Raw genomic sequence first — 22724 nt, 5'->3', positions numbered from 1 at the left:
AAAACCACCTCTAGTCCTCCGTCCACATCTTTGCACTGTTCTCATGATCACACTGTTAAATCTGGGTTTTAAAACAGCTGAACTCGCATACAATCTGATGCTGAAAAATCCCAAATAAATGGATGACAAGGAGATATAATTCTATAAAGGATGTATTTTACAATTATGCATGGCAAGTATCAGTATTCTTTTTGAAGTGACAAATCATGAAACAAAGAACTTGGTAAATTGATACACTGATAATATGTTTTGTGCATTGGTTGCCACTGCCTAGGGCACAATAGAAATGTACTAAGGTAGTTCTATGTGCTAGTGCTTTATGTTAGGGTTTTCCTCTATGACACCACAGGGAAAATAAAAGTGCTTTATAAACGGTTTTCTTCTACAATTCTTCTGAAGACATTTGTAAACTGGGTTGTCAGTAAAATAAAGAGTAAATTAAATACAGTTTCACATTGTTACACCTTGTAGTGCCACAGGGATGGAACACAAAACTATGTGTGAACTATGAGTATGAATATGGATTTGTATCCACATGAATCCTTTAACTTAGAAAACCGAAACATGAGGTAAGTAGACAGTACGGTGGGCCGGGTGATGCGGGTTTAGTCCCTGAGTCTGGACTGGATTACAAAAATATTCGACCTAGATTATTTACAAAGCTGATAACCGTATTTGTACAGTGGTACAAGGGAATGCCTCAAGAGAGCTTCTTGCTTTTGCGCGTGTTGTGCTGAGAGTTCAGGTAGTCCATGATAAGCTGGGCCGTTTTGCGAGGTCGCTCCATCACAACAGAGTGACCACAGTTGTCCAGAAGGTCCACCTGGCAACCTGGAATGGCTTCTTTCAGCACTGTGGCCCCTGATACGTCTACTACCTATAAGGAGGAAGACGAGTTATCAGATGCACACCTAACAAGAGATATGCATTCGTTTTGTATTTCTAAGGTGTAGAATGAAAAAAGAAAGTCAACTGAAATCTATTATTTCACGCCTCTGACCACAGTTGTCAACTGATCCTAACCTGATCGTGTTTCCCCCAAATAACCTGCACAGGCATCGTGATCAGGCGCAGGTTCTCTTGTAGAGAATGTCGAGACTCCTCTCCCACGATCTCCATGAAAACTAAGGAGAGACAGAGAAGAGGACACCATTCCCTTCATGAATAGTTTATCAACATCCATTAACACGCACACAAATCAATTCCGTTCCAAATAGGTCATACGGAACATAACTAGGACAATCATTTTGATGGACTGATTCTATAGCTGTTGACTTGTGTATTTTTTCATCAGTAATTCCAGTGGACCCACTGACCCTCTCGGTAGAAGTCATTGTGGGGGATCCGCACATCCACCAATCCCTGGAGGATCTGGGAGGAGAAAAGAGAAGAAAAAAAACAGCGGAGCTCTTATTTTTTCCACGGAACAGACAAATATGAAGGTCTTTTGCTTCACTTGAACTTTCCCACAAGAGAAAAACACAGAAAGCAGCATAGGTTTAGCACAGCAGAGGATGGAGGGTTGGAGGTACTGTAGGAGGGGAAGCAATGATGCCTTCCGCATCCCACAGGTCAATTCTATGTCCTCGCTAAGGAGGACACGATACTGACGATTGTTTTTGGTCCTTTTCAATCCTTTCGAAAACCTCTCGCTCTGTGGACGTCCTCAGTACCTGCTGGGGGATCTTGAAGCGGACGAAGGAGCAGAGCCTCAGCATCTCCTCCATCTCCTCTGGGGTGGAGGGGATGAGGGGGATGTCCTGGCTGTTCTGGTTCTTCTCCAGCTCACGGAGACGTGCCACAAACCTACTCTCGTTAGGGTACTCAAGACCTGGGGAGATGACCACACAGTACTGTATTGTAGTTGTCCCTTATGACAGGGACATTCAGTGTCAAATATCTTATAACAGTAGTCAACTTGTGTAGACATGTAGCACATATTCTAGCTTCATGTTGATATTGTCGATAAACTGTTGTTGCCCAAGCTTCCTTATAGTATCACATGACTAGGATTCAACGAGACCATTAGTTGAAAACTTTAACATTCACAAGCTTCCTTACCTGCCGGGCAGATGAGAGTGACACTGCAGAGGTCCATGGGGAAGCGGGCAGCATACACTCCAGCTACGTTTCCGCCCATGGACGTACCCACCAGGTGGAACGGCCTCTTGTTCAGACGGACGCTCGCTACAAACTACTCAAGAGACAAAGTACGTAAGGAACAATGTCCGTTGGAGATCATTGCGACCTATGGGAAGCTTTGTTTCAAGAGCAGGAAGTGATGAGACGATAAAGGGGAGCCCCCTACCTGACGGATCCTTTGGACCTGGCCTTCGATGGAGTAGTCGACCGCGCTGGTTCGTGTGGTCCCCTCATGCCCTGGCATGTCAACACATACCACGTGCACGTTCTTCGGGAGAAACTAAAAAGAGCAGAGATGCACAATAATCACACAGCTCAAAACTCCAACAACAACCCGGGCGATCAAAATGCTGTTTATTATGATGCACAGGCCAAGTGTCCAGTGGCAGAGGACTGTGAAGTAGGGATGGTACCTTGACTACAGACAGCCACATGTCCTTATGGGCTGAGAAGCCGTGTAGCATCAGTACAGAAGGCCGTCCGCCCCCCGGCTTGCCTCTGTGGGAGTAACAGAAGCGGTAACCTCCGCAGTCGACATAATCCACCTTGAGGCCGAGCCGCCTCCGCCAGTACCTAGGGCAGAACGAAAGAGGGAGGGAGGCCGTTTCAATAGGGAACCGTGCCCACAGCATTTCACAACACAGTGCTTCAAGTGAACTGCTGCTGCAGCATCTTTCCCATTCTCCCTCAGGCACTGTGTTATGGTCTCAGCTTGGCTGAGTCTGTCATTGAGGGACCCCTCAGAGCACTAAGCATGAAGAGTTTTCATTATGATCCTAACTGACCTTGAAGGAGTGAGTCAAGCTCTACCAGGTCCAGAGAGCCTCCTTAGAGACGAGAGCAGTGAAGACGTTTACTGCCTCACTCTGCCTAGTCATGGTCCACCAGGCAGTTTGCGTAAGGTCACACTGACTGTACACTGTGTGTGTGTGTGTGTGTGTGTGTGCGCGCGCAAGTGTGTGTGTGCACGAGTGTGTGTCTGTGTGTCTAACCATTACCTTTAGCCCAAATGATAAGCAGGTGAAAAGGATAGGAAGTTAAAGGTCAACTTCCATGGGGTGTTATCAATTCAGGAAAATTATAATACAACACTGCACATTGACACAACAAACCTTCAATTACCCTGTTCAAGTCTAATTCAAACTCCCCCACAAAAAAACATTCAAGCATGTATGATCTTTTTGTTGTTGTTCTTAGTGAACAAGACATTTTTCTTTTCCTTACCAGTAGTAAACTTTGATGAGGGCAGCTGGCCAAAGCAGAAAGGAAGCCACAAATGCCAGGATGGGGATGGCTAGAGTACTTCCAGCTAGGACAAACATGTTCACGACATCCAGGTCCATGGCTCGATTCCCCTGCAAGAGAACACAGGAATGTCAGTACAGTAGGTACTATACACATAACCAATAAAGCACCATTTAAAAGGATGGACGTGTCTGCGTTACCATGTCACAGGGACAGACTAACAAAGAAGAGGAAAAGACAGACTCTTGCAATGCACCAAGAGGCAGAGCGCTTGGTGAGGTCAACCCTTGGAGTCTTGGAATGCTGTCACAGCCTATACAGTCAGTCCATAGCAGCCAAGACCACTCATGTGTGAGGACCCTGAGGAGAGCACCACTGAAGCCAGCCAGCCAGCCAGTAACAGTCTCTCAGGGAATACAGTAGCCAGTGTAGCCTTCACTGGACTCTTTTTGCTGCAATAAGTAGTTCAGTGCCCAGGAAGGCAGTGCACATTCCTTTACCAACAATCTCAGAATCACTCTGACACAGTGGGCTGTAACATTAACTGAAAGAGAGACTATAATAACTGGTAAGAGAGGCTGAGAGAGAGAGAGTCAGAGAAGGAGAGGCAGAGAGAGAGAGAGAGAGAGAGAGAGAGAGAGAGAGAGAGAGAGAGAGAGAGAGAGAGAGAGAGAGAGAGAGGGGGGCAAGAGGGAGCGATAACCAGCATAATGGAAGCATGAAATATCAATCTGTGCATGCCACAGGATACACAGAGACAAACAGAGGAGTGCTGTACATAGATCCGATATTCTTTCAATTCACTGTGGCCAGTGGGTCCGAGGGTGAGTCTCAGCGGGTCCTTTGGAGAGGGCCTTTAATGTAAAACATCGGCGGTACACCCATAATAGGAAAAATAAGCAACGCCTTTCAATGCATTTAACAAGGATCATAAACCGAGGTAGGAAAGGATTGATCCCCGCTACATTGCGTAAGAGCATCACTGCGCTACCATAGTGGAACAAAAATAGATCTCCTCAGCTATAACTAATTCAACCTAAAAAGCACATTGCAGTGGTTGTAGTCTATTAATAAACCTGGCAGAACGTGACCTATATAGAAATATGCCAGGTGATGCGTTCACGGACCCAAGAACAACTGGAAATGACAGTGCTGAATGCTTATTTGCTAAACTGTCCAATCGGTTTAGGTCATTTAATGTTTTGTTATCTCCAGAAGAGTGTGGTAGGCTATCCATTTTGTGACAATTGGAGCTTTCATACTGTAACACTTAAATAAATAGCTTGAGCTGTGCAAGTTCAAAACCTTACCTCTCGTCTTCAGGCACTAACGAAGGAACACTGTTGATCCAGCGAACATGAATATCTGTTTGTGCTCCGTCTATATATAACACCGTAATTTTCATCGGTGCATCTTGATCTTCATCTGACTCACTGCTAGAACAGATTAGAAACAGTGTTTGCGAAATATACAAAAACCTTTCAACTGCCTTAAAGGGGAGGGGAACGCGCGTGGATATGTAATTTTCTTGACCGCCGACTAAAAATACTATCAAAGTCCCATTGTCGGATACAAGTAGCTTCCTCTTCCGAAAAGAATATTCTGTTTATGATGCTGAATTGTCACTATTCTGAGTACCCATGAAATTGCCATGATAAGTGATTCTCTTTGATCGCCTCAGCAGAGTCGGTTCAGTAGAGGTCATTAATTGTATCATTAGTCTCCCCTAGCCTCTATTACGATCTAACATAGCTTCAGAGCAATCACTATAATTATATCAGAGTAAATATATGTTCGTGTGAACTGTTATACATAAAGGACAGTTCAATTAAACTGTTCACAAAGCATACTTTAATTGACGTTTAGACCTAGTTAAAGAGATGGCTTGTTCATCTTGAAAACGTGTAGGGCAATTGTATTTGTTATTCCGAAAAGGTTTTTGTATCCGATTGCAGTTCTACTTTGGTTTTACATTTCATCTCAACCATACAGAAAGTTCATAGAGATGTGATGTGAACCTCGTGTGTGACTGCATATACATATATATACATTTTCAGCCGTTGAAGACATCAATATATCTAATATACAAACACTACACACATTTCCTACCGGTGTGGGTGTCTGTCTAAGTACTCTGTGACCTCTCTGTCACAGGCAGCAGGAACCGCAGAGTAGTCAGATACCCAACATCTTTGTAAAAATAGAACTGAGAATAGGAGGTGGTTTCCTCTGAAAAATCATGCAGGTCAGGTGCTGGGAGTCACACTGCTAAGCCTATAACGGTCCTACAGGAAACTATGATCAGCCACTGTACTGGTGACCCCTCAGTCAAACCTGGTCAGAACTGTGCTGCCTGTGTGTCAATAATGGCAGGCATCTGGTTTGCCCTGGCCCTGCTGTCCATCAGTGAGGTCTCCTCCCTGAAGATATGCTCTTTTAACGTCCAGTCCTTCGGGGAGAGGAAGATGGAGAAGACTGAGGTGGTAGATGTGATTCTAGATGTAAGTACGTCAGATGTGGTCCACCTGTTAATACTGTATATTGTGAATCATTCATTAAAGCTAAACCCATTGAACAGAACAGAGATGTAACATGCAAAGTCTGTGTTATGTGTAAATATTGTGCTTCTGGTACATGCTGTGTGTGTTTTACAGCATCTTTGTTACAGTCTGTGGCAGGATGTGTTTAAAACAATGCATGGATGTTGAATCTATTATGAGTGAAGGAAATGCTCCTAACTAACCAGTAGTTGGCTGCTCCAAGACATTCCTCTTTCGCAAACTGTGTTAACAGTACATGCCCATGGCAATTATTCCTCAACTGATTAAACAGAACAACCTTTGCACTTCAAACTGAGTAAACAGAACGACTTTTGCACTTCAAACCCATTGCATTACTACAGTAGAACTTCTTAAACTCAAAGTTTCTAAAGTCATTCTCTCATTAGGAGGAGTATTAGTGAAGTTGTCAAGAGGATACTGTACATATAGAATGAAAATACTATAATGCATAATGCAACAGAATATAATAGTCTACAGCTACATTTTCATAATAGAAACTGAGAATGAATCTCAATAAATGGAGAACTGAAAGTGTAATTTAAAGGTTAGCAGAAAATAGCAAGCTGGGAAATAGAGAATGCCTTGTTTCCCATGACGATGGACAATGTACTATCCTGTTTTAATAACTGTTAAGATATTACCCTGATCTAAATAATTGATGGAACTAGTGCAGTTTCAAGCTTGTTTCATGTTTACTAATTATATTAGATAAGTTATCACAAACAGGATTTGGTCAGTCTTCTTAAAAAGAGAACTTTCTGCAATGCAGATCATTGCTCGTTGTGACATCATGCTGATCATGGAAATCAAAGACGCCAGTGGGACTGCTTTCCCTCAGCTGATGACACGCCTCAACAGGTAAGGATGTCCAATCACTCCTCAGCAACAGGTGAGGATGTCTAATCACTCCTCAGCAACCTTCTCGAGTCCCATTAAATCAAACCCACAAAGAAATGCATGCAAAACAGCAATACATAACCACACAAAAATACAAACAATCAAATATCCTGCAATCATGTATGAAAAAATGATTAAGCTACACACAGTACATACACAAAACAACTCAATAAGCATGTATCCCCTATGTCACAAGAGGGAGAATGTAATTTTGTCATCGTCTCATTGCTTCTTACATTGGTTTTTCACATTTCCTGTATCCCCTGTATAACAAATAGCTAACACGAGCAAGTCAAACTCTCTTATGTTGTACCTTGCAGTAGATACAGGTCCAGGAGGGCAGAGTACAACTACATCATCAGTGAGAGGCTGGGACGGAAGTCTTACAAGGAGCAGTATGCTTTCATCTACAGGTCAGTTCCCACTGGGGACCCAGTCCTTGTGAGGAGGCTTCCGGCAGTGCCTGTGAACCGGTGTTTCATCCCTCTGCTCTGTCCATGCGTTGTCTGTTCTGTGTCACAGGCAGAGGCTGGTGTCTGTCCAGTCAGCCTACCAGTACCCTGACACCCAGGCTGGGGACGTGGATGCCTTCTCCAGGGAGCCCTTCGTTGTCTGGTTCTCTTCCCCCAAGACAGGTCAAGTAACAGAGACCGACAAGCATCTCTCTAAGCAGGGTTGCCACTTTTAGGAGGATTCGATTTGTTCAGAAGTGATTTAAAAGCTAAAGAACAGTTTGACCTCTTCAGTTATCTTTACAGCTCTGCTGGGGGCTTGAACAATCCACTGTGTGCGTAGACCGAATGACCTGTGTGTATTTTAAATGCTTGAATCTTTAAAGATTTGAATGGAAGATGTGCCCCTCCCTCTCTCATCTCAGAAGTGAAAGACTTTGTGATCATCCCCATCCACACCACCCCAGATGCCGCCGTGAGAGAGATAGATGAACTCTATGATGTTTTCCAGGATGTGGACCAACAATGGACTTCTGAGGTACACTACTAAGACAGACACACCCTGATAGGACTGCTGTGCTTCTCCCTAATCAGCACAAACTGTCCTTCAGGGAAGGATACTGGCCATTCTTAGAACCAAATCTATTGTGCGGTTCCCATCTCACTAGCTATTTATAGCCCTTATATTCTAGAACACTACAGTACAAAAGATTGTAATTCAAATTAACCAAGGCTAAACAAGTTATTTAATATTCATGCAGACCATTTCCTGACAATGAGAGGTCTGTTGTGTGTTTACTGTGCAGTGGATAGTCTGTATCAGTGTGTTTGAGCCGTTCTGTATTAAGAGCAAAGCTGAAACAAGAGAAACTGATCTCTCAGTGAATGAAAGGGATCTGTTCCATAAACATTTAGTACAGAGAGTTTCACCTTCAGCCGTCACCTCGCAGCCACCTGGCAAAAACACGTGGTTTTCTAAATCAGGCTTTCCTTTTCAAGCTCAGTGCTTTTTTTGTTATACGATCTTTGTCCTGTTTGATCTGTTCTACAGAACTACCTCATCATAGGGGACTTTAATGCGGCGTGCGGTTACGTTCCTCGGAGGGAGTGGGGCAACATCCGCCTGAGGTCTAACAGCAGTTTCCTGTGGCTGACAGGCGACAACATCGACACCACCGTGAAGGAGTCCACCAGCTGTGCCTATGACAGGTTTGCTCTCGTCACGGTTGGCGGGGGAAGTCTCATGTGGTCTCCCCTCCACTCCTCATCATTTCCTCCATACTCTCCTCCTTCCTCTCCTCCACCTTTGCATCGGGCTGCAGTTGGAATGATGTTGTCTGTCTGGAGAATCTCCTCTTCCATAAGTTAATAGACAGTTTCACATACACTTCCAATACTAACTCAAGCACACTGCAAGTATGTCAATGATCATTCACTCAGATCTGTATGCAGGTCGTACAGATCTGAGGCTGGTTGATGCAGCCTCCTCTGTCTGCAGGGTGGTGCTGCACGGCGAGGAGATGACCCGGGGGGTGGAGCCCACCTCTCTGGAGGTGTTTGACTTCAGACAAGAGTATCACCTCACAGAGCAACAGGTGCAGTCCTGCAGCCGACCAATCACACCTTTAGATACCCTAATCAGGAACACAGCTTTCAGAGACACAGGCTGGTCTAGTTCAGCCAGACTAGTCAGGGATATAGAGAACGGAAGCCTTCAGATATTAGAGTGTTCCACAGTTCTGTTTCTACCAGAGCTTTGCAGTTTTTGTTGTAACACAACACAGAGTTCTGTAGTTACAGTAGGTGTCAGCATTGTGGCCAACCATTTGTCTTTCCACATTGCTCACTGTTTAGTATGTTAGAGCAAAGGGGGTTTGCCTCATCACTTTGCTTTCTGGTTTGGTTTCAGGCGTTGTTGGTGAGTGACCATTTCCCAGTGTGCATCACTGTGAATGCAGCCCAGAGAAGAGGCAGAGGGGGCTGATGAAGCACCTGTGGAAGTGTGTCTGTGGGGGTGTTTCTACTGTAGTGTCTCTGTGGGTGTTTCTACTGTAGTGTTTCGCTTTGCTCCAGTGCTCTTTTTTGAGGCTTTATTCAATCCAACCTGTGGTGCAGTACCAGTGCAATACCTATGCAGATCTAGTTCCTGCAGTCAAATACATTCAGACGTTTGGATGTAGTAAAAACATCACTGTAAATCCACCAGGTAAAAGTCCAGCTCACCCTTTCAGTTTGCTAAATGGGGTGTGAATCAAAGACAACATAGACACAATATATTTTCCCCCAAAGAGTTGCTCTGAAGTGAGTAGACCCAGTCATCCTTTCTGGGGTCGAACCGTTCAGGGCCACTGAGAGAACAGAGAGGATATGGGAGTGGTCTGAGGAAAGCTTGTTGTACACCACTGTCACCTGAAGCCTGCAGTCATGTGACCCAGTAAGAGAAAGCAGTCCAGGTCATTTATAACCAGGAGAGATGAAACACTGACTGGCCTTGTTAATTATAAACCAGAAGATTTCAGGTGTCTGTTTCCCTGTTGCTAGGAGACAGTCTGTGTGAGTCTCTGTTTTCTGTCTCATGTTAGCTTGCAGCTTTGACCTGTCTTATCATGATGAATGCTGTAATGCCACAACACAAAGCATGTGGGATCTCTGACCTTTCAAAATGTACTAACCATTCAGCCAAACAATGCCTTGTAACATTATGAAGGCTATTTAACGCATGTCATTGAAATAAACAACTTTATAAGACACTTTTTGAATAATCAGTTATAAAAACCGAACAACTTAAACTGTCATCCTCGTTATTTGGAGGGAATAGCTTTTGGTTCGAGGTCAGTGATTACAAGGGCAAAACAGCATGACAGAGAAGGCTGTTCAGCTTGTCACCCAAGACGATCAGTCTCTGTTGGAAAATTGAAAATCCCGTTCCTCGCGTAGAAAGTGTTCCTCACCACACCTGACTTCCCGTTGGTCGGAGATCTGTAATCCTGTTCATAGTCACCTAGAAACACAACGTTTTAGTTGTTTTGATAGCATTATCGTACGTCACGATAAAACACTAAGATATAAGCAACTGCAACAGCATGTGACATATCATTGACTAATCCTTTGAAGTCTCCTCGATCAAGCTATGAAAGAGACTCGTCTCACATATCACAAGTAAGTCCCACTTTCTGATCACTTTCAAATGGAACTGACATAGTATGAGTAAAGGCTGTAATGTCTCACCCAGTCTCCAGCCGTATTCCCAGGAGGACAGGACAGGATAGTCAAACTTCTCCTCTGGGCCTTTCTGGGTGCGTCTGTGCAGGTACAGGCTGCGCCCCTTCCCCTCCTTGGAGAAGCCCTGGTACAGGTCCGCTGTGGTCTGGGGGGTCACCGCTCTCATCAGGGGGGCTTCGCTGAGGGACCGCTGCACCACCACTGGAGCGGACACCTCTCTCTTCTTCTCCCCTGGCTTCAGGACCGGGGGGAGGGTAGGCCTGGTCCTGGAGGACTCTGGGAGTTGAAGTTTGGGAAGCCCAAGGTCTCTGGTCATGCGTGAGATGAAGGCAGTAGGATATTGGTGGCTGTAGCGACTCTTCCAGGCCAGCCGTGTGTAGGTCTCCTTCTCAATCTGCTCCCGGTAGCAGTTCTGGTTCTGGGTAGTCAGCAGGTTCCTCATTTTCACTCCCCAGTCTCTGGACTACAGGTTGGTCAATTGCGTTCAACACAGCAACTTAACATTCCCTCAGATCAGTATGTGAGGATGGCTTGCCTGTCCTGAGAGCAGAGCTGGCTAGTAGGAACCCCTGCGTGGAGGAGCTAAAGCACTTGGTTGCAGCTCCACAGACAATAACACAGGAGCTGCTGGGAAACCTAAGAGTGGTATGTTGCCCTCCCTCCCTGTCTCGGGTCACCCAACCAGAGTAGAGGGCGTGCATCTCGATCGGCTTGCGCTGCACCTACCCTTGATCTGGTTCCTTTCATCTGCACAGGCACTGTTGAAACAGAGGGGAGAATCTATTTTCTGGTGGACGACCGATTCAGTTACCATATCCTGTTCCTGTATCCTCTGGCCTGGGTAGGTGAGGAAGCAAGGACATCCATTCATTTAAGTGGATGGAGTTGTACAGTTTGTCCAGATGATGGCAGTATAAGTCTAGATAAATACTCCATGTTGTGTAAAATAAAGACATGGTGGTGATTGGACTACAAATGGAATGACTGGATTACAGAACCCTAACTCTCTACAGGCAGGAGGAGCCATTTACGCGTGCAATTCCTTAATTCTTTTCCCCCCTACATTCCAGTTAATTATCATAAACAAAAATAAAACCAGGAAGCTATAAAGAGTTTCCAGGCCTAAGCTATTATTGTATAACAGGACAGAAGATCCATTCATTCACCAATTACCCTTCAGTCAACAAGTAGGATAGCAGCAGAGGGATTAATTCACAATAAAAAGGATGCTTTTGTTGTTGAAGGGGGAAAACGAGAACAAAACCAACCATTTTTAGCAGCATCAACAGGCATTTACTTGTCTGTGACTGTCTTTCCTCTGCAGTCACTTGGCCACTCGGCCTTCCTGCCCCTGCAGATCCAACATCCTGTCTCTGAGGATTTGTTAAAAGGTTTTGGTGTGAGGCTACCTAAGGACATCCCTACATAACTATATATAGTGTTGTTGACTAGGAAGCTAAGGGGATATGCCCGTCACATTGCTGATAACCAAACACGGACCACTTCATCCCAAACAGTAAAAACCACAAGCAAATTGACGTCTTTCAACTTTATTTCCAGTTTGCTTTTATTATCGTACATCAATGTACAAGATCTACATCATACGGGATGTAGATCAATTCATGTTTTTCACATTCGATCACCCAATACAAAAAGAAAAGTGACTGTTTCGTCTTTTAAAATACTTATTACAAAATACTTTCATCCCACGGGTATCAAAACTATCGTTGATATCATAAACCTACACTAAGACGAGACAAGAATCAGAAGTGTACATACATGAGTAACAAAACGTTATTCCTGAAAGTGTAAGAAGATTTTAAGACCAGGATAGAATTGATTGTGCAGAGTGTATAGAAAGCATGTGGAGAAGCATTCGTTTCTGGTGGATGAACATCGTATATAGACAACTGAGATTTAAACTCAAAGTTGCAAACCAGTCAGACAGCAGATATATTGATTCAAAATAGCAATATGGTTGCGCAAAAAAATTGCCAAGTTGCATCTGGTTCCCCAAGATCTGCACTTAGTATATGGCACCAACACAACATCATTCAATTTCTATGGACTTTCTTGCATGCTCACAGTGAAGTACAGATCATCGGAACATCAATCTCTTTAGGAGCGGAGCTCAGCAAAACCAGGAGAATTCCCAAGCAAAATCAGGTGGTCAGTTTAACTGAGGCCAGTTCAACACGCGGTACAGACACACAAACATGTCACAGTCGAGTACACTGCACAAGAACCAGTCAGGAAATAGCAGTGTTCAGCTGAACAACATGGGTCACTGGGTTGTCAACTATGGCATCTGGTGTAATCATGTCAAAGTGTGGTGATACAACAGTACAAGAAGACAACACAGAACATCAGTAGTAAATATTAAGACACTCGCTTCCACATTTTCTAGTTCAATTGGTCTCGTTTAAAATGTTAAATTGTGGCAAAGTGAATCCTGTTATTCTGTCGCTAATCCCATTATTAGGAGTGAATTTGGAAAATGTGCATTGTTGTGTCAAATGTGATAATGCAATATCAAGGATTTACCTGTCCCTTACAGTATAAAATGTCACCAAGTGCAAATTTGTCAATTCCTAACATTGGGGCTATAGACAGTTCCATGGTCTCACTAATCACACGTTTCTGTTGGGAGTGCGGAGCGGTGCGGCCCACTCCACCGGCTCCCCGGTGCATTATGGGACGGTGACGTGGAACGGCGAGCCGGGGATGTGCTCCTCCCCCCACTTGACCGCCAGGATGTAGTTCCCCCGCTCTTTGAGGATGTAGCTGACGTTGTACTGCATGCTGCCCATGTGCTTGAGCAGCACCTCCTCACAGGGAACGTGAGGCCCATGGACCCCCACCAGCAGCATGTTCTTACCTGGGGAACAGGGACCAACATCAGTCAGCGACACCCCCCCAGTAGACAGCCGACACAGCATGACAGAACACAGGCTTTGATTAGGTCACTCAGTGAAGGAAGATATGAGGACAAGACTGAGACCAGTGCAGGCACACTGGGGCCTGCCTGAATTTTGTTTGCATGTACGTCTTCGAGAGGCTTCTTACCAGCTTTGCTGCAGTCTACAGAGAAGCTGCTCCTCTGGCCCACGTAGGCCTTGCTGAGGCCTGAGCCTCGACTGAGCACCTTGCTGGCGTCTGAGGCCGTCCTGGGCAGGGCGCTGTTGGAGCTGGCGCTGGACGACCTGGCGAAAGGCTCGACCATCAGGGTGGACGTCTCGCTGGCGTTGTTCACGTCGACCAGGCGAGGACCTGATGGGGGGGGGGCACGAGCAGAGCCACTTGTGAGAAGAGAAATGATGAAATAGGATGTCGTTTCCTCACGCCGTCGGTTGTTTTCCACAACACCGGTTGGAGGCAGCGATTCCAAAAACACTACCGGATCACGTGACCAGAGGAAGAGCATTTCTTACCGGTGACTTTGGCCTTGAAAGGGCTGCCGGTGATGTGGTTGGGCCCCCCGTACTTGATACTGATCATGTAGTTTCCGGGGGCCATAGGGGTGTAGTGGACCTTGTAGCCCTCTGGACACTCCTGGCACTCCATCTTGACTTTGGACGGGCCCTCGATGGTGAGCGCCAACGCCCCGGGCCCAGCTTTGGAGTTATTGATGACAAACTCAGACTTGTTACCTGCAGACACACACACACACAGTTTTGTTTGTGTTTTCCTTGGATTTCCGTAGATCTCTATTCTCATAAGATGAGACAATGCTGGTGAGAGTGGAGTCGCTCTGGTAGATTGAAACTTTGAGAGTTTTGGTAGCGTAGCTCCCCTGTGGCAAGCCATCTGGAAGTCAGGTGATAGCCGGCAGACGCAGCCGACTGACAGGCTGCATAAATAAATCATCTGCACATGCACATAGACACAGACACACAGACACGCATGCACATACACACCCACGATATCTGAAGTAGACATAAGGGCAGGGCAGCATCGTGAAAAGGCAGATTTACGATTGGACCATTACAAGGTTGTTATTCTTTAGCACTACCATTGTACCATTGCGCTGTGCCATTTAAAACTGACAATTAAAACCTTGTCTCTTTTCTTCATCCTGGGACACCTAGGGCTACTCAGCCGGGCTGCACATTTAACAGCAGGATTTAACGTCTTGTGACACATCACTACTGGTTTTCGATGGATTCTAATATAGCGTTAAAAAAATGATATACGTGACGTTGGTGGAACTGCTAAGCTCACCAATGTGCTGCCAGAATGCAAGGACCTACATTCCGAACCCATGTGTGTCAGTCCAATAACCTCTTCTCTGCTGCAACAAAACACAGACTCAAACCACCCCCCCCCCCCCCCCCCCCCCCCCCCCCCAAAAAAAAACAAAACAGCCTCGTCTTAGCTTTGGACACGATCCAAAACAAATAACCGGAGTAACGTGAGACACCTCTGATCTAATCTGCATGATGAAACAGAGGGAGGGTTGGTGCGGCATGCTGGAGGTGGAAGAACCAGCCGTATGGTTCCCACCCTGCTGTCCTGGTCCTGGGGTGGAGGGGCAGGTGGTGGGGTCAAGCAGGGGGGATACATGGAAGGGATTGTGGCCCTCTATATGTGCAGGTGGATAGACTAGACCCAGGCAAGTACACGGTGTTCTGTAGAAACGACACTGTTGGTCCTTGACCTCGTCTGAATGAAGAAACCACACAACACAGGGGAGGTCCGAAAAGGTGGATTGATTGTCACATCTAGACTTTGATGAGGTCGACCGACGGGGAAGATGACCGCCCTTGAAACCCAACGTCAGGAAGGGAAGTACCAGCTGCTGGAGGCCGGGGTGCATACGACACACGGCCCCGGGTGTGTCAGCGAGAGGCTCACCTGTGGTCCCCTTCTCCAGGCCCGCCCCGTAGGCACTGACCAGCCCGGCGTCCCCGCTCTGTCCCGGCTCGCCCACGCGCACCTGGAACGGGCTGCCGGGGATGTGGCTGCCGTTAAACTTGACGTCGATGGAGTGGAGGCCGTTCTCCCGGGGGATGAAGCGGATGGCATACTTGTCTGGGGGAGGGGGGGGGGGAGGAACGAGGGAGCCAGGGAGAGGGGGGACAAAGATGAGGAGAAGGAAGACAAAGGGGGGCGGGGAGGCAGAAGACAGGCCCCCCCCCTAACTTCACATGGTTCAAAACACCCCGGGGCAGGATGCGATCGGTCCCGTCTTCCCCCGAAGCCTCACCTTGCTCCAGCTCAGACACGGCGCACTCCTCCAGCGCCCCCGAGGGGCTGTGCACCTTGGCGTCGACGCTGCCCTTTGCCCCGTTCAGACGCACCGCGAACGATGCTGGCTGGTTGGCCTTGAGCCCTGACTCCTGGTAGAGGGGCAAGACAGTCGACAAGGTCAGCCAAGTCGCCCTCCCTGGCTGCCTGGCAGCACAGGCTGAAGGGTTGTTCCAGGGCAGTACAGCGTAGACTGGATCACAACCGACTTATCAAAACACACCGTGAAATCATCATGAGAACAGATTCCAATCAGAGTGGTGAGTTCCATAATTAACACACAGCTATGCGCTGGAAAGATTCCACCTGAGGAAGCACGGGTGCTTTTACCTGAGCTCCATGAGAGGTTAAAGCAGAGAGAGGTTAACAGGAGCCCTCTTGCAGCACAGCACAGCTAGGAGCAGGGCTACAGCTAGGGTCTATAGGAGGACAGGGACTAGAGGGTACACTACTTGGAGCACGACTACACCACAGGGACCAAGTAGGCTTGTGACACCCAGACAGAGGACTGGGAGGTAGGGTTAGGAGGTGTGAGGGCGGGGCTGGAGTCGGCCTCTCTCTGCTTTAGCCATCGCCTCTGTGAGAGGCTTGGGAGCCTGTTAAGGAGCCTTTAAATGAAACACAAGAGAAACACCAGCTTCTGCACACAGGTATCGTGGATGTCCGCAGCTATGCAAAGCCAAGAGGCCAGGGTTAAAGTGGTATTTACCAAAAACTAAATGTTTGATGCCTCAGTGCACAGGAAAGTTTTCTAATTACGATTACATTGTTGCTACATTAACTACGTTTATGTCAATTGCTTTTATGTGGGTGGATTACAAGTTTAACACAAAACCAAATCTCCTGTCGTCCATATTTTACGTCTGGCCTAACGCTTATGTTCTAGATTTCCTGCCAAAAACATGGAGTCAACTGTGGCTTCATATTGGCTTGACATGAATGAACTAAGCCAAGAGTAAATCGTATCCAAAAGTTCCCATGACTGACTGCTTCTCGGGGCGGGAGATATTTCATGTTCAGTTATATCTCACCACAGAGAGTCTTAGAGGGGAGTTAAGCTGAAAGGAACACCCTGGGTCAATCATGGAGCGAGCTTGTCCTGGAGGCCTCCTTTAACAGAGCTCTCAGATACACCTGAAAACCATCAGCTCATTACTGCTCTATCTGATGGCAGCTGAGAGGAGACGGAGGTGCTTACCCAAGAAATGAGACAGTCAGGAAATTAGCTAAATCATCCAAATATGTTTGTTTCCTGGGCCTTGATAAGATCTTAGCTTGAAACTACGAGATGGATTGGAAGGCGTTTTTAATAATAAGTTGGCTATATAGACCAAGAATGGTCTTTCTTTGATTCTTTGATCGGGGGGGGGGGGGGGGGGGGGTTTGCTAGCTGCGGACACGCCCAGGTGTAGAGGTGTTTCCTCGTGCCTCACCTGAAGACTGGTAACAGTGAGGCGGCGGGCGTCGTCCACGGGCGCGCACACAGGCACCAGGTAGGGGCTCTCGGGGATGTGCTGCTCGTTGAACTTGATGGACACCTCGTAGTCACCTGTGGGGCAGACAGAGAGAATGCTGGGAGTTGAGAGAGAGAGAGAGACACTGATGACTGGGATGAGAGCGTACAGTAGAGACACCCGTCGGGGGGGGGGGGGGGGGGGGTTATTCAGGCAAGTAGAGGAATTCCTTCATCCTCCTCGTCCATGCACACTAGCGGTGGCGGCCTCCCTACCAGGTTCTTGGGCCACGTAGGCCACGCCGCACGAGCCGTCCTTCCTGTCTTCGAAGGAGATCTCCGCCCGGCTGGGGCCCTCCACGGCGATGGACAACCCTCCGGCCCCTGCCTCTCGTGTCCAGATACTGAACTCAGCTGGGGGGAGGGGGGATATAACAGTTAGTGTTGTTGTGCGTGTGCGTGCGCGTGTTTGTGTTTACTCAGTAAATAATCAGCACCTGGAGCTCCGGCCTCGGCCTTCTCTAGCCCGGGGCCTCCAGCACGCACTTTGTGAGGCCCTCCCTCCCCCAGGGGCCCCACGGTGAACTGGAAGGGGCTCCCGGGGATGTGCTGGCCCCGGTACTTGACGCTGACCGTGTGCACACCCATCTCGTGGGGCACGAAGCGCACGCAGTAGGTGTTGTTGCCCGACGCAACCATTTCCGCCTTCTCTGTGGTTCCGGAGGGGCTGGTGACCTGGGCCGTGACGTCGTGGATGTCGATCTCTGCCGGGAGGAGAGGGGGGGGGTGGGGGAGGCGGGTGAACACAGAGCCAGGAGGAAGGAGGCCAGTGAGAGAAAGCAGAGATGCAGGAGACTCGGGGTGGGGAGCACGGGCATGAATCAGCACACATCAAAGCAGGTCCATCCAGATGTTCCATTTCATCCTCCTCCACCCTCGCACACGCTCAACACTCAGAAGGATGATGGGAGCACGGTTCTGCCAACCTCTTCTTCCACATGCCCAGCGGGGTTTACAACGCACCCGCCAGCCTCGAGGGCGCCGCCCCGACCCACAGGCCCCGGGCTCGGCCCAGCACCAGGCCCGACACCCCCGAGAACACGGGGCCGCCGCGGCCCCTCAACCACAGGGAGCAGTGGGCCCGGTGGGCCCCCCGGGACAGAACCTCCCGCGACAGGGCCAAGAGGAACCAGGTCACTGCGAGGAGGAGGAGGGGAGGAGGAGGGGAGGGGGCAGGTAGGATGAAACAGGAAAAGAAAAAGGATGGAGGGAACAGGAGGGAGGACAGAGACACAAGAGAGGAAACGACAGGAAGGAAATATAGTGAGGAAGAAGTGAACACACGACAAGCTCCCAGAGAAGTCACAGAGAAGACACGGGAAGCACATCTTTGGCAGACAGGAGACGCAGTGTAAAAGCCCGGTGCCCCGGGGGTTGAAGAAAGCGCTAGAATAGAGAGAAGAGGAGAGGAGGAGAGTCTGGAGGCGCGGCCTTGGCCCCGAGGAGAGTGTCGAGCGTGCAGCTGCTCATCTCCCTCTACAGGGAGGCGACTGCACACGTCTTCTGGCCACACCATGTCTCATCTGTTTTGAACCTCGGTACATGGAGGCAGGGGCCTTGTATTACTGTCCACATATGGTTTTCGTTAGATTAGGGCTAAAAAAAAACAAATCAATTTGTGTCCTAGGCTAACCAGTGGTAAGACAAGCACAGTGTTGAAACAGTGCAGGCACATTGAAACACTACAACAACAAAAATCCTGTCGTGGACTTTCACCTACAATAGAACCATCAATTCTGCAGCTCTCTGTTCACACCCTAGTGGCAGGACCTGAATATCTGAGATCTGGATATCTACCAGGTAATGTGTGAGAAGCCTGAGGCCAGGGGGGAGGCCAGGAGAGAGGCCAGAGGGGAGAGAGACTCGAGGTAGACAAAGGCAGGTATTGAGAGCGAGGCATTCATCTTCCGGTTTCCGAGAACTGAGACAGTGTCTATAGAATCCAGCACCCCACCCTACACTCCAACACACTTCAGTTCCCCACAACCGCGACCAGGCTCCGCATTCTTGAACTGTGCCTCACCACACAAATATACATCTTTCCCCGTGTCCTGTCCACATCTTTACTGACGACAGAGCAGGTGAATGCAGTCATGTTCAGAGTCTGCTCTTTAACGGCCAGTAAAGGAGAAGAGGAAGCTGCTTTATGGTTACAGGATGCCTCTGGGTGCGTGTTCGAGGCATGTGTTTATGGGTGACTCAAGTCTGTCCAAGGCTAGCTAGCCTCACAGATGGAGAGGGGGAGGGGGGGGGGATATCTGGCCATGACTGTTCAGGTTCAGGTTACACCTTTCACACCATTGACTGGGTTTTATTTGACACACACACGGATGGACACACAGCAGATGTCTCCTGTAGAACAGCTTCATATAACCAGAGGTCCATCCCGGCACTAAAAAGGTGAGAGTCTAACACAGACATGATCATTGAGGAGGCCTTGGAGCAGCAGACATGAACCGCTGGCACCACTGTCAGCCAGGACTCCTTTCACACTCTCAGGACCGGACCACTGCACTACTTATCTGCAATCCCCGAGTTGAAAGCAGATCCCGGGGACTTGACTTATGCGGCTGGGGTTCGGCCCACGGTACGCCTGTGGTTCTACTGGGTTAGGCCATGTTGTTCTGCTGGGCAGGGTTGAGGGATGAGGGGGGTGGGGTGGAGTGGTTTCCCCTACCTGGGATCTTGAGGTTGAGGTCGCAGACGCTCCCCACGGTGGCGACGGACGCGGCTTTCTGGCGGCGTGTGATGCTCTCCCGGATACGGCCCTCCCCCGTCACCTTCACCGTGAACGGGCTTCCTGGAGAGAGGGACGGGCGCACGACACCAGCATGAGGGGGGGGGGGAGGAGTCCTTCCAGACCATTTGACGTTGAATGAATCGAAAATGTCTCGTGCTCCTAGTTGCATGTTGCTGCTCTACAATGTGGATCCTTCCCGGGGGCTCACCTGGGACGTGTTCCTCGGCAAAGCGGATGGAGACCATGTAGGAGCCGGGCTCTGAGGGGCAGTAGGACACGCCGCAGGTGCCGTCCTCCAGGTCCTCCGTCTGGATGTCCACCTTGCTGGGCCCCTCGACGGAGAGAGCCAGCCCTCCATACCCTGGAGACACACACACACACACACACACACACACACAGGAGGCCTTAGAGACACAGGGACACTCGCGCAACACACACAAGCCTTCAGGAACCAGCTGGAGCTGTGCAGGGGTATGAATGTGTGAAGTTTATTTTAGGAGGGATTGTTATAAGATGGATACAAAAAATTATGGTGACAAAACTTCAGGCCTGCCAGGGTATGGTGTACTATGAAGACATGGAGAAAACAGGCTAATTGTGCTAATACCCTGTAATCTGTCCCATAATGGATTTAATGAAAAGATTAGGATTAGGAGAACAGCTCGTTAAACTAGAACATTTTTGCAATCGAGCATGTTTCCAAAAACAGGCACTCTCATGGCACTAACTATTACGATTATTTATGTCCCTCTGTGGCCACCATTGAGCCACTCCTTAAAATCTTGGGCGGAGGCCATCCTACCTAATTACGCAGAAACAAATATGTGAAAAGAAATTTTTTGCCCCCCCCCCCCCCCCAGAAAAAGTCTTAGTTTCACACTTACGTAGGTCCAATTACTGGAATCGGAGCGCCCCAGAGAGTTTAGACAGCCAGGTAATGGGACAGGCATGTTGCCCAGTCCCAGCAGAGACTGATGACTAAACATGGTCTCTCACACCCTATAAGGCCTTGCCCCCCCTAGACCTGGTTCACCTCCACGTCTATCATACTGGGCCCAATGTGGCCTGAATTTAACCCTGGCCACCAAAACACAAATGGATTTCTAAAATCGGAATGTTCCAAGTGCTGAGGCTCACAGCCTCATCCTGCAAGGGGGCAGACATTGAGAAGATCTAGAATGTTCCACAGCAGGATGATGGAGGTCAGATATAACTAGCCACTGTAGCTAGTCCACTTTCCAGGAGGCACATGGAGACAATGAGAGTGGCTAAGCAAGACCATTATAAAAAGCCTAGTGAGATCCAGTTGAGGGTTTGAGTCTCGATTCACGGGGCCGAGCAGTGGGCTCATTTAGAAACAGAAAGAGGGAGGTTCTAGGCAGAGTCCCAGGGTCAGAGCTGCAGCACGACGCGCAAAAAGGCCTCACCTGCTTCCCTGGTGTCCACTACAAAGTCGGACATGTCAAACGTGTGTCCCTCGACCAGGCCCTGGCCGTACGCCTTGACCCTCCCCGCGTCGCCGATCTCAGACTGCACCACCATGATGGTGATGGGGCTGTTGGCCACGTGGCGCCCCTTCTTCTTGATGCTGACCAGATGCTCCCCAACCTCCCTCGGTATGAAGGAAATACCTGACGGAGAGAGAGGACAAACGGGGAGAGAGAGTGAGGCACCATTCCTCTTCAACGTACCCCGACAGGCAAAGGCAAGAGTCTTATTCATCTTCTTGACAGCGGCATCTGTGGCGCGAGCAGATGAGTGGGTCTACTGCTGCGGAAACGCAGACAGGCTGGAGGGCTGAGGTATGTTTCTGATGCTTCCCCCCACCCCCCATGCCTTTTATCCCTCTACCTCCATCCCTGCTCTCCCTTTATACAGGAACCATCCAGTATACACAACCCAGCATCCCACCACAGTTCCCGCTGCTTCGCATTCTGCAGGTGGAGCATGTCCCGTGTCCTGGTTCTCACCGATGTGGTTGTTGGGCATCCTCTTGAGCAGGCAGGGCTCGTCTCTCCCGGAGGGGGCCTTGATGCTGGCCGTCAGCAGGCTGAGGTCCGTCTCATTGATGTCCAGGGAGAAGTCTGCCGCCGAGCCCAGCTTCACCTGAGACCTGCGCTTGTTGTCTTCTGCAAGGAACAGATGGGGCGGCAGGGGGAGGGGGTTCATGGTTATATGACTGTAGACGCCTTCTCTTGGGTTTCTTCCTACCTGGCTACCTGAAATCGGGGTCCGTTTTCTATGTGTACAGCCCCCTCCCCCCTTTCCGCCCTAGAACATTCTAGGCGAGGACAACCACTTGTGAGTTAAGCGTTTCTGGGGGTTGGGTGTTCTAGTCATCAGTGCATGATGCTGTCATGGCTCCTTGTGGGATGATGTCACTACTCAGTGCCAGTGGGGGGGAGGAGGGGGGGCTGCAGGAGAGCATGCCAGGTCTTACCAGTGATCCTGGCGGTGAAGGGGCTGCCGGCGATGTGCTTGTCGTTGTAGCGGACCAGGATGTTGTAGTCGCCGGGCAGCGTGGGCAGGTAGGTGACCGTGCATGTGCCGTCCTTGTTGTCCACACAGCTGATCTCTGCCTTGGAGGGGCCCTCGATGGCCAGGTCCAAACCACCTACACACACACACACACACACACCAATATTTCTAATGTATCCATCTATTTAATATGCACTGTATATCTGACAGTAGCAGTGTTTGGGCAT

The 22724-nt window shown here is 48.7% G+C and overlaps 4 protein-coding genes across 10 annotated transcripts in view; 1 reads left to right on the top strand and 3 right to left on the bottom strand.

The window, feature by feature from the left end:
* Nucleotides 1-136: 136 nt before the first annotated feature.
* Nucleotides 137-4875, bottom strand: abhd6a (abhydrolase domain containing 6, acylglycerol lipase a). The gene is made up of 9 exons (XM_084704217.1): nt 4698-4875; nt 3367-3497; nt 2556-2715; nt 2309-2422; nt 2062-2194; nt 1674-1831; nt 1317-1371; nt 1024-1124; nt 137-877 (listed from the first exon to the last, which is right to left on the bottom strand). The coding sequence occupies exons 2-9, from the start codon at nt 3483-3485 to the stop codon at nt 701-703; spliced, it is 1017 nt and encodes a 338-aa protein (XP_084560343.1). The 5' UTR covers nt 3486-3497; nt 4698-4875; the 3' UTR covers nt 137-700.
* Nucleotides 4876-5690: 815 nt separating this feature from the next.
* Nucleotides 5691-10047, top strand: LOC146273162 (deoxyribonuclease gamma-like). Of its 4 annotated transcripts, none has more exons than XM_084704219.1 (8): nt 5704-5888; nt 6718-6806; nt 7166-7258; nt 7368-7480; nt 7723-7835; nt 8349-8506; nt 8796-8892; nt 9207-10047. In XM_084704219.1, the coding sequence occupies exons 1-8, from the start codon at nt 5754-5756 to the stop codon at nt 9279-9281; spliced, it is 873 nt and encodes a 290-aa protein (XP_084560345.1). In that variant the 5' UTR covers nt 5704-5753; the 3' UTR covers nt 9282-10047. The 4 variants fall into 4 exon arrangements, with proteins under 4 accessions (XP_084560347.1, XP_084560345.1, XP_084560344.1 ...); XM_084704218.1 differs by having other exon boundaries at nt 7684-7835; XM_084704222.1 differs by having other exon boundaries at nt 5705-5892; nt 7684-7835.
* A 91-nt stretch (nt 10048-10138) lies between these two features.
* On the bottom strand, nt 10139-10961 carry LOC146273161 (protein SPMIP1). Its single transcript, XM_084704223.1, has 2 exons — nt 10526-10961; nt 10139-10298 (listed from the first exon to the last, which is right to left on the bottom strand). Exons 1-2 carry the CDS (start codon nt 10959-10961, stop codon nt 10180-10182), a joined length of 555 nt encoding a protein of 184 aa, XP_084560349.1. The 3' UTR covers nt 10139-10179.
* A 1092-nt stretch (nt 10962-12053) lies between these two features.
* The window catches only part of flnba (filamin B a), a 52132-nt gene continuing 41461 nt past the window's right edge, over nt 12054-22724 (bottom strand). For 2 of the 4 annotated variants that reach the window (XM_084704198.1, XM_084704199.1), the window contains 13 exons: nt 22460-22633; nt 21990-22148; nt 21447-21650; nt 20228-20380; nt 19957-20079; nt 17717-17983; nt 17496-17633; nt 17200-17315; nt 15726-15858; nt 15374-15550; nt 13951-14169; nt 13586-13789; nt 12054-13397 (listed from right to left, as the gene is read on the bottom strand). In XM_084704198.1, the coding sequence (XP_084560324.1) occupies nt 13210-13397; nt 13586-13789; nt 13951-14169; nt 15374-15550; nt 15726-15858; nt 17200-17315; nt 17496-17633; nt 17717-17983; nt 19957-20079; nt 20228-20380; nt 21447-21650; nt 21990-22148; nt 22460-22633 (2255 nt within the window). In that variant the 3' untranslated portion in view covers nt 12054-13209. Of the gene's footprint in view, nt 13398-13585; nt 13790-13950; nt 14170-15373; nt 15551-15725; nt 15859-17199; nt 17316-17495; nt 17634-17716; nt 17984-18205; nt 18417-19956; nt 20080-20227; nt 20381-21446; nt 21651-21989; nt 22149-22459; nt 22634-22724 lie in introns of those variants that run through there. The other 2 variants (XM_084704197.1, XM_084704200.1) reach the window with 2 other exon arrangements.

Source organism: Hypomesus nipponensis, chromosome 9, assembly GCF_054491055.1.
Source record: "Hypomesus nipponensis isolate SF chromosome 9, ASM5449105v1, whole genome shotgun sequence".
NCBI classification, from domain to species: Eukaryota; Metazoa; Chordata; class Actinopteri; order Osmeriformes; family Osmeridae; genus Hypomesus; species Hypomesus nipponensis.
Note: the sequence above shows the minus strand (reverse complement) of the source record. Positions and strands in the feature narration are given on the sequence as shown.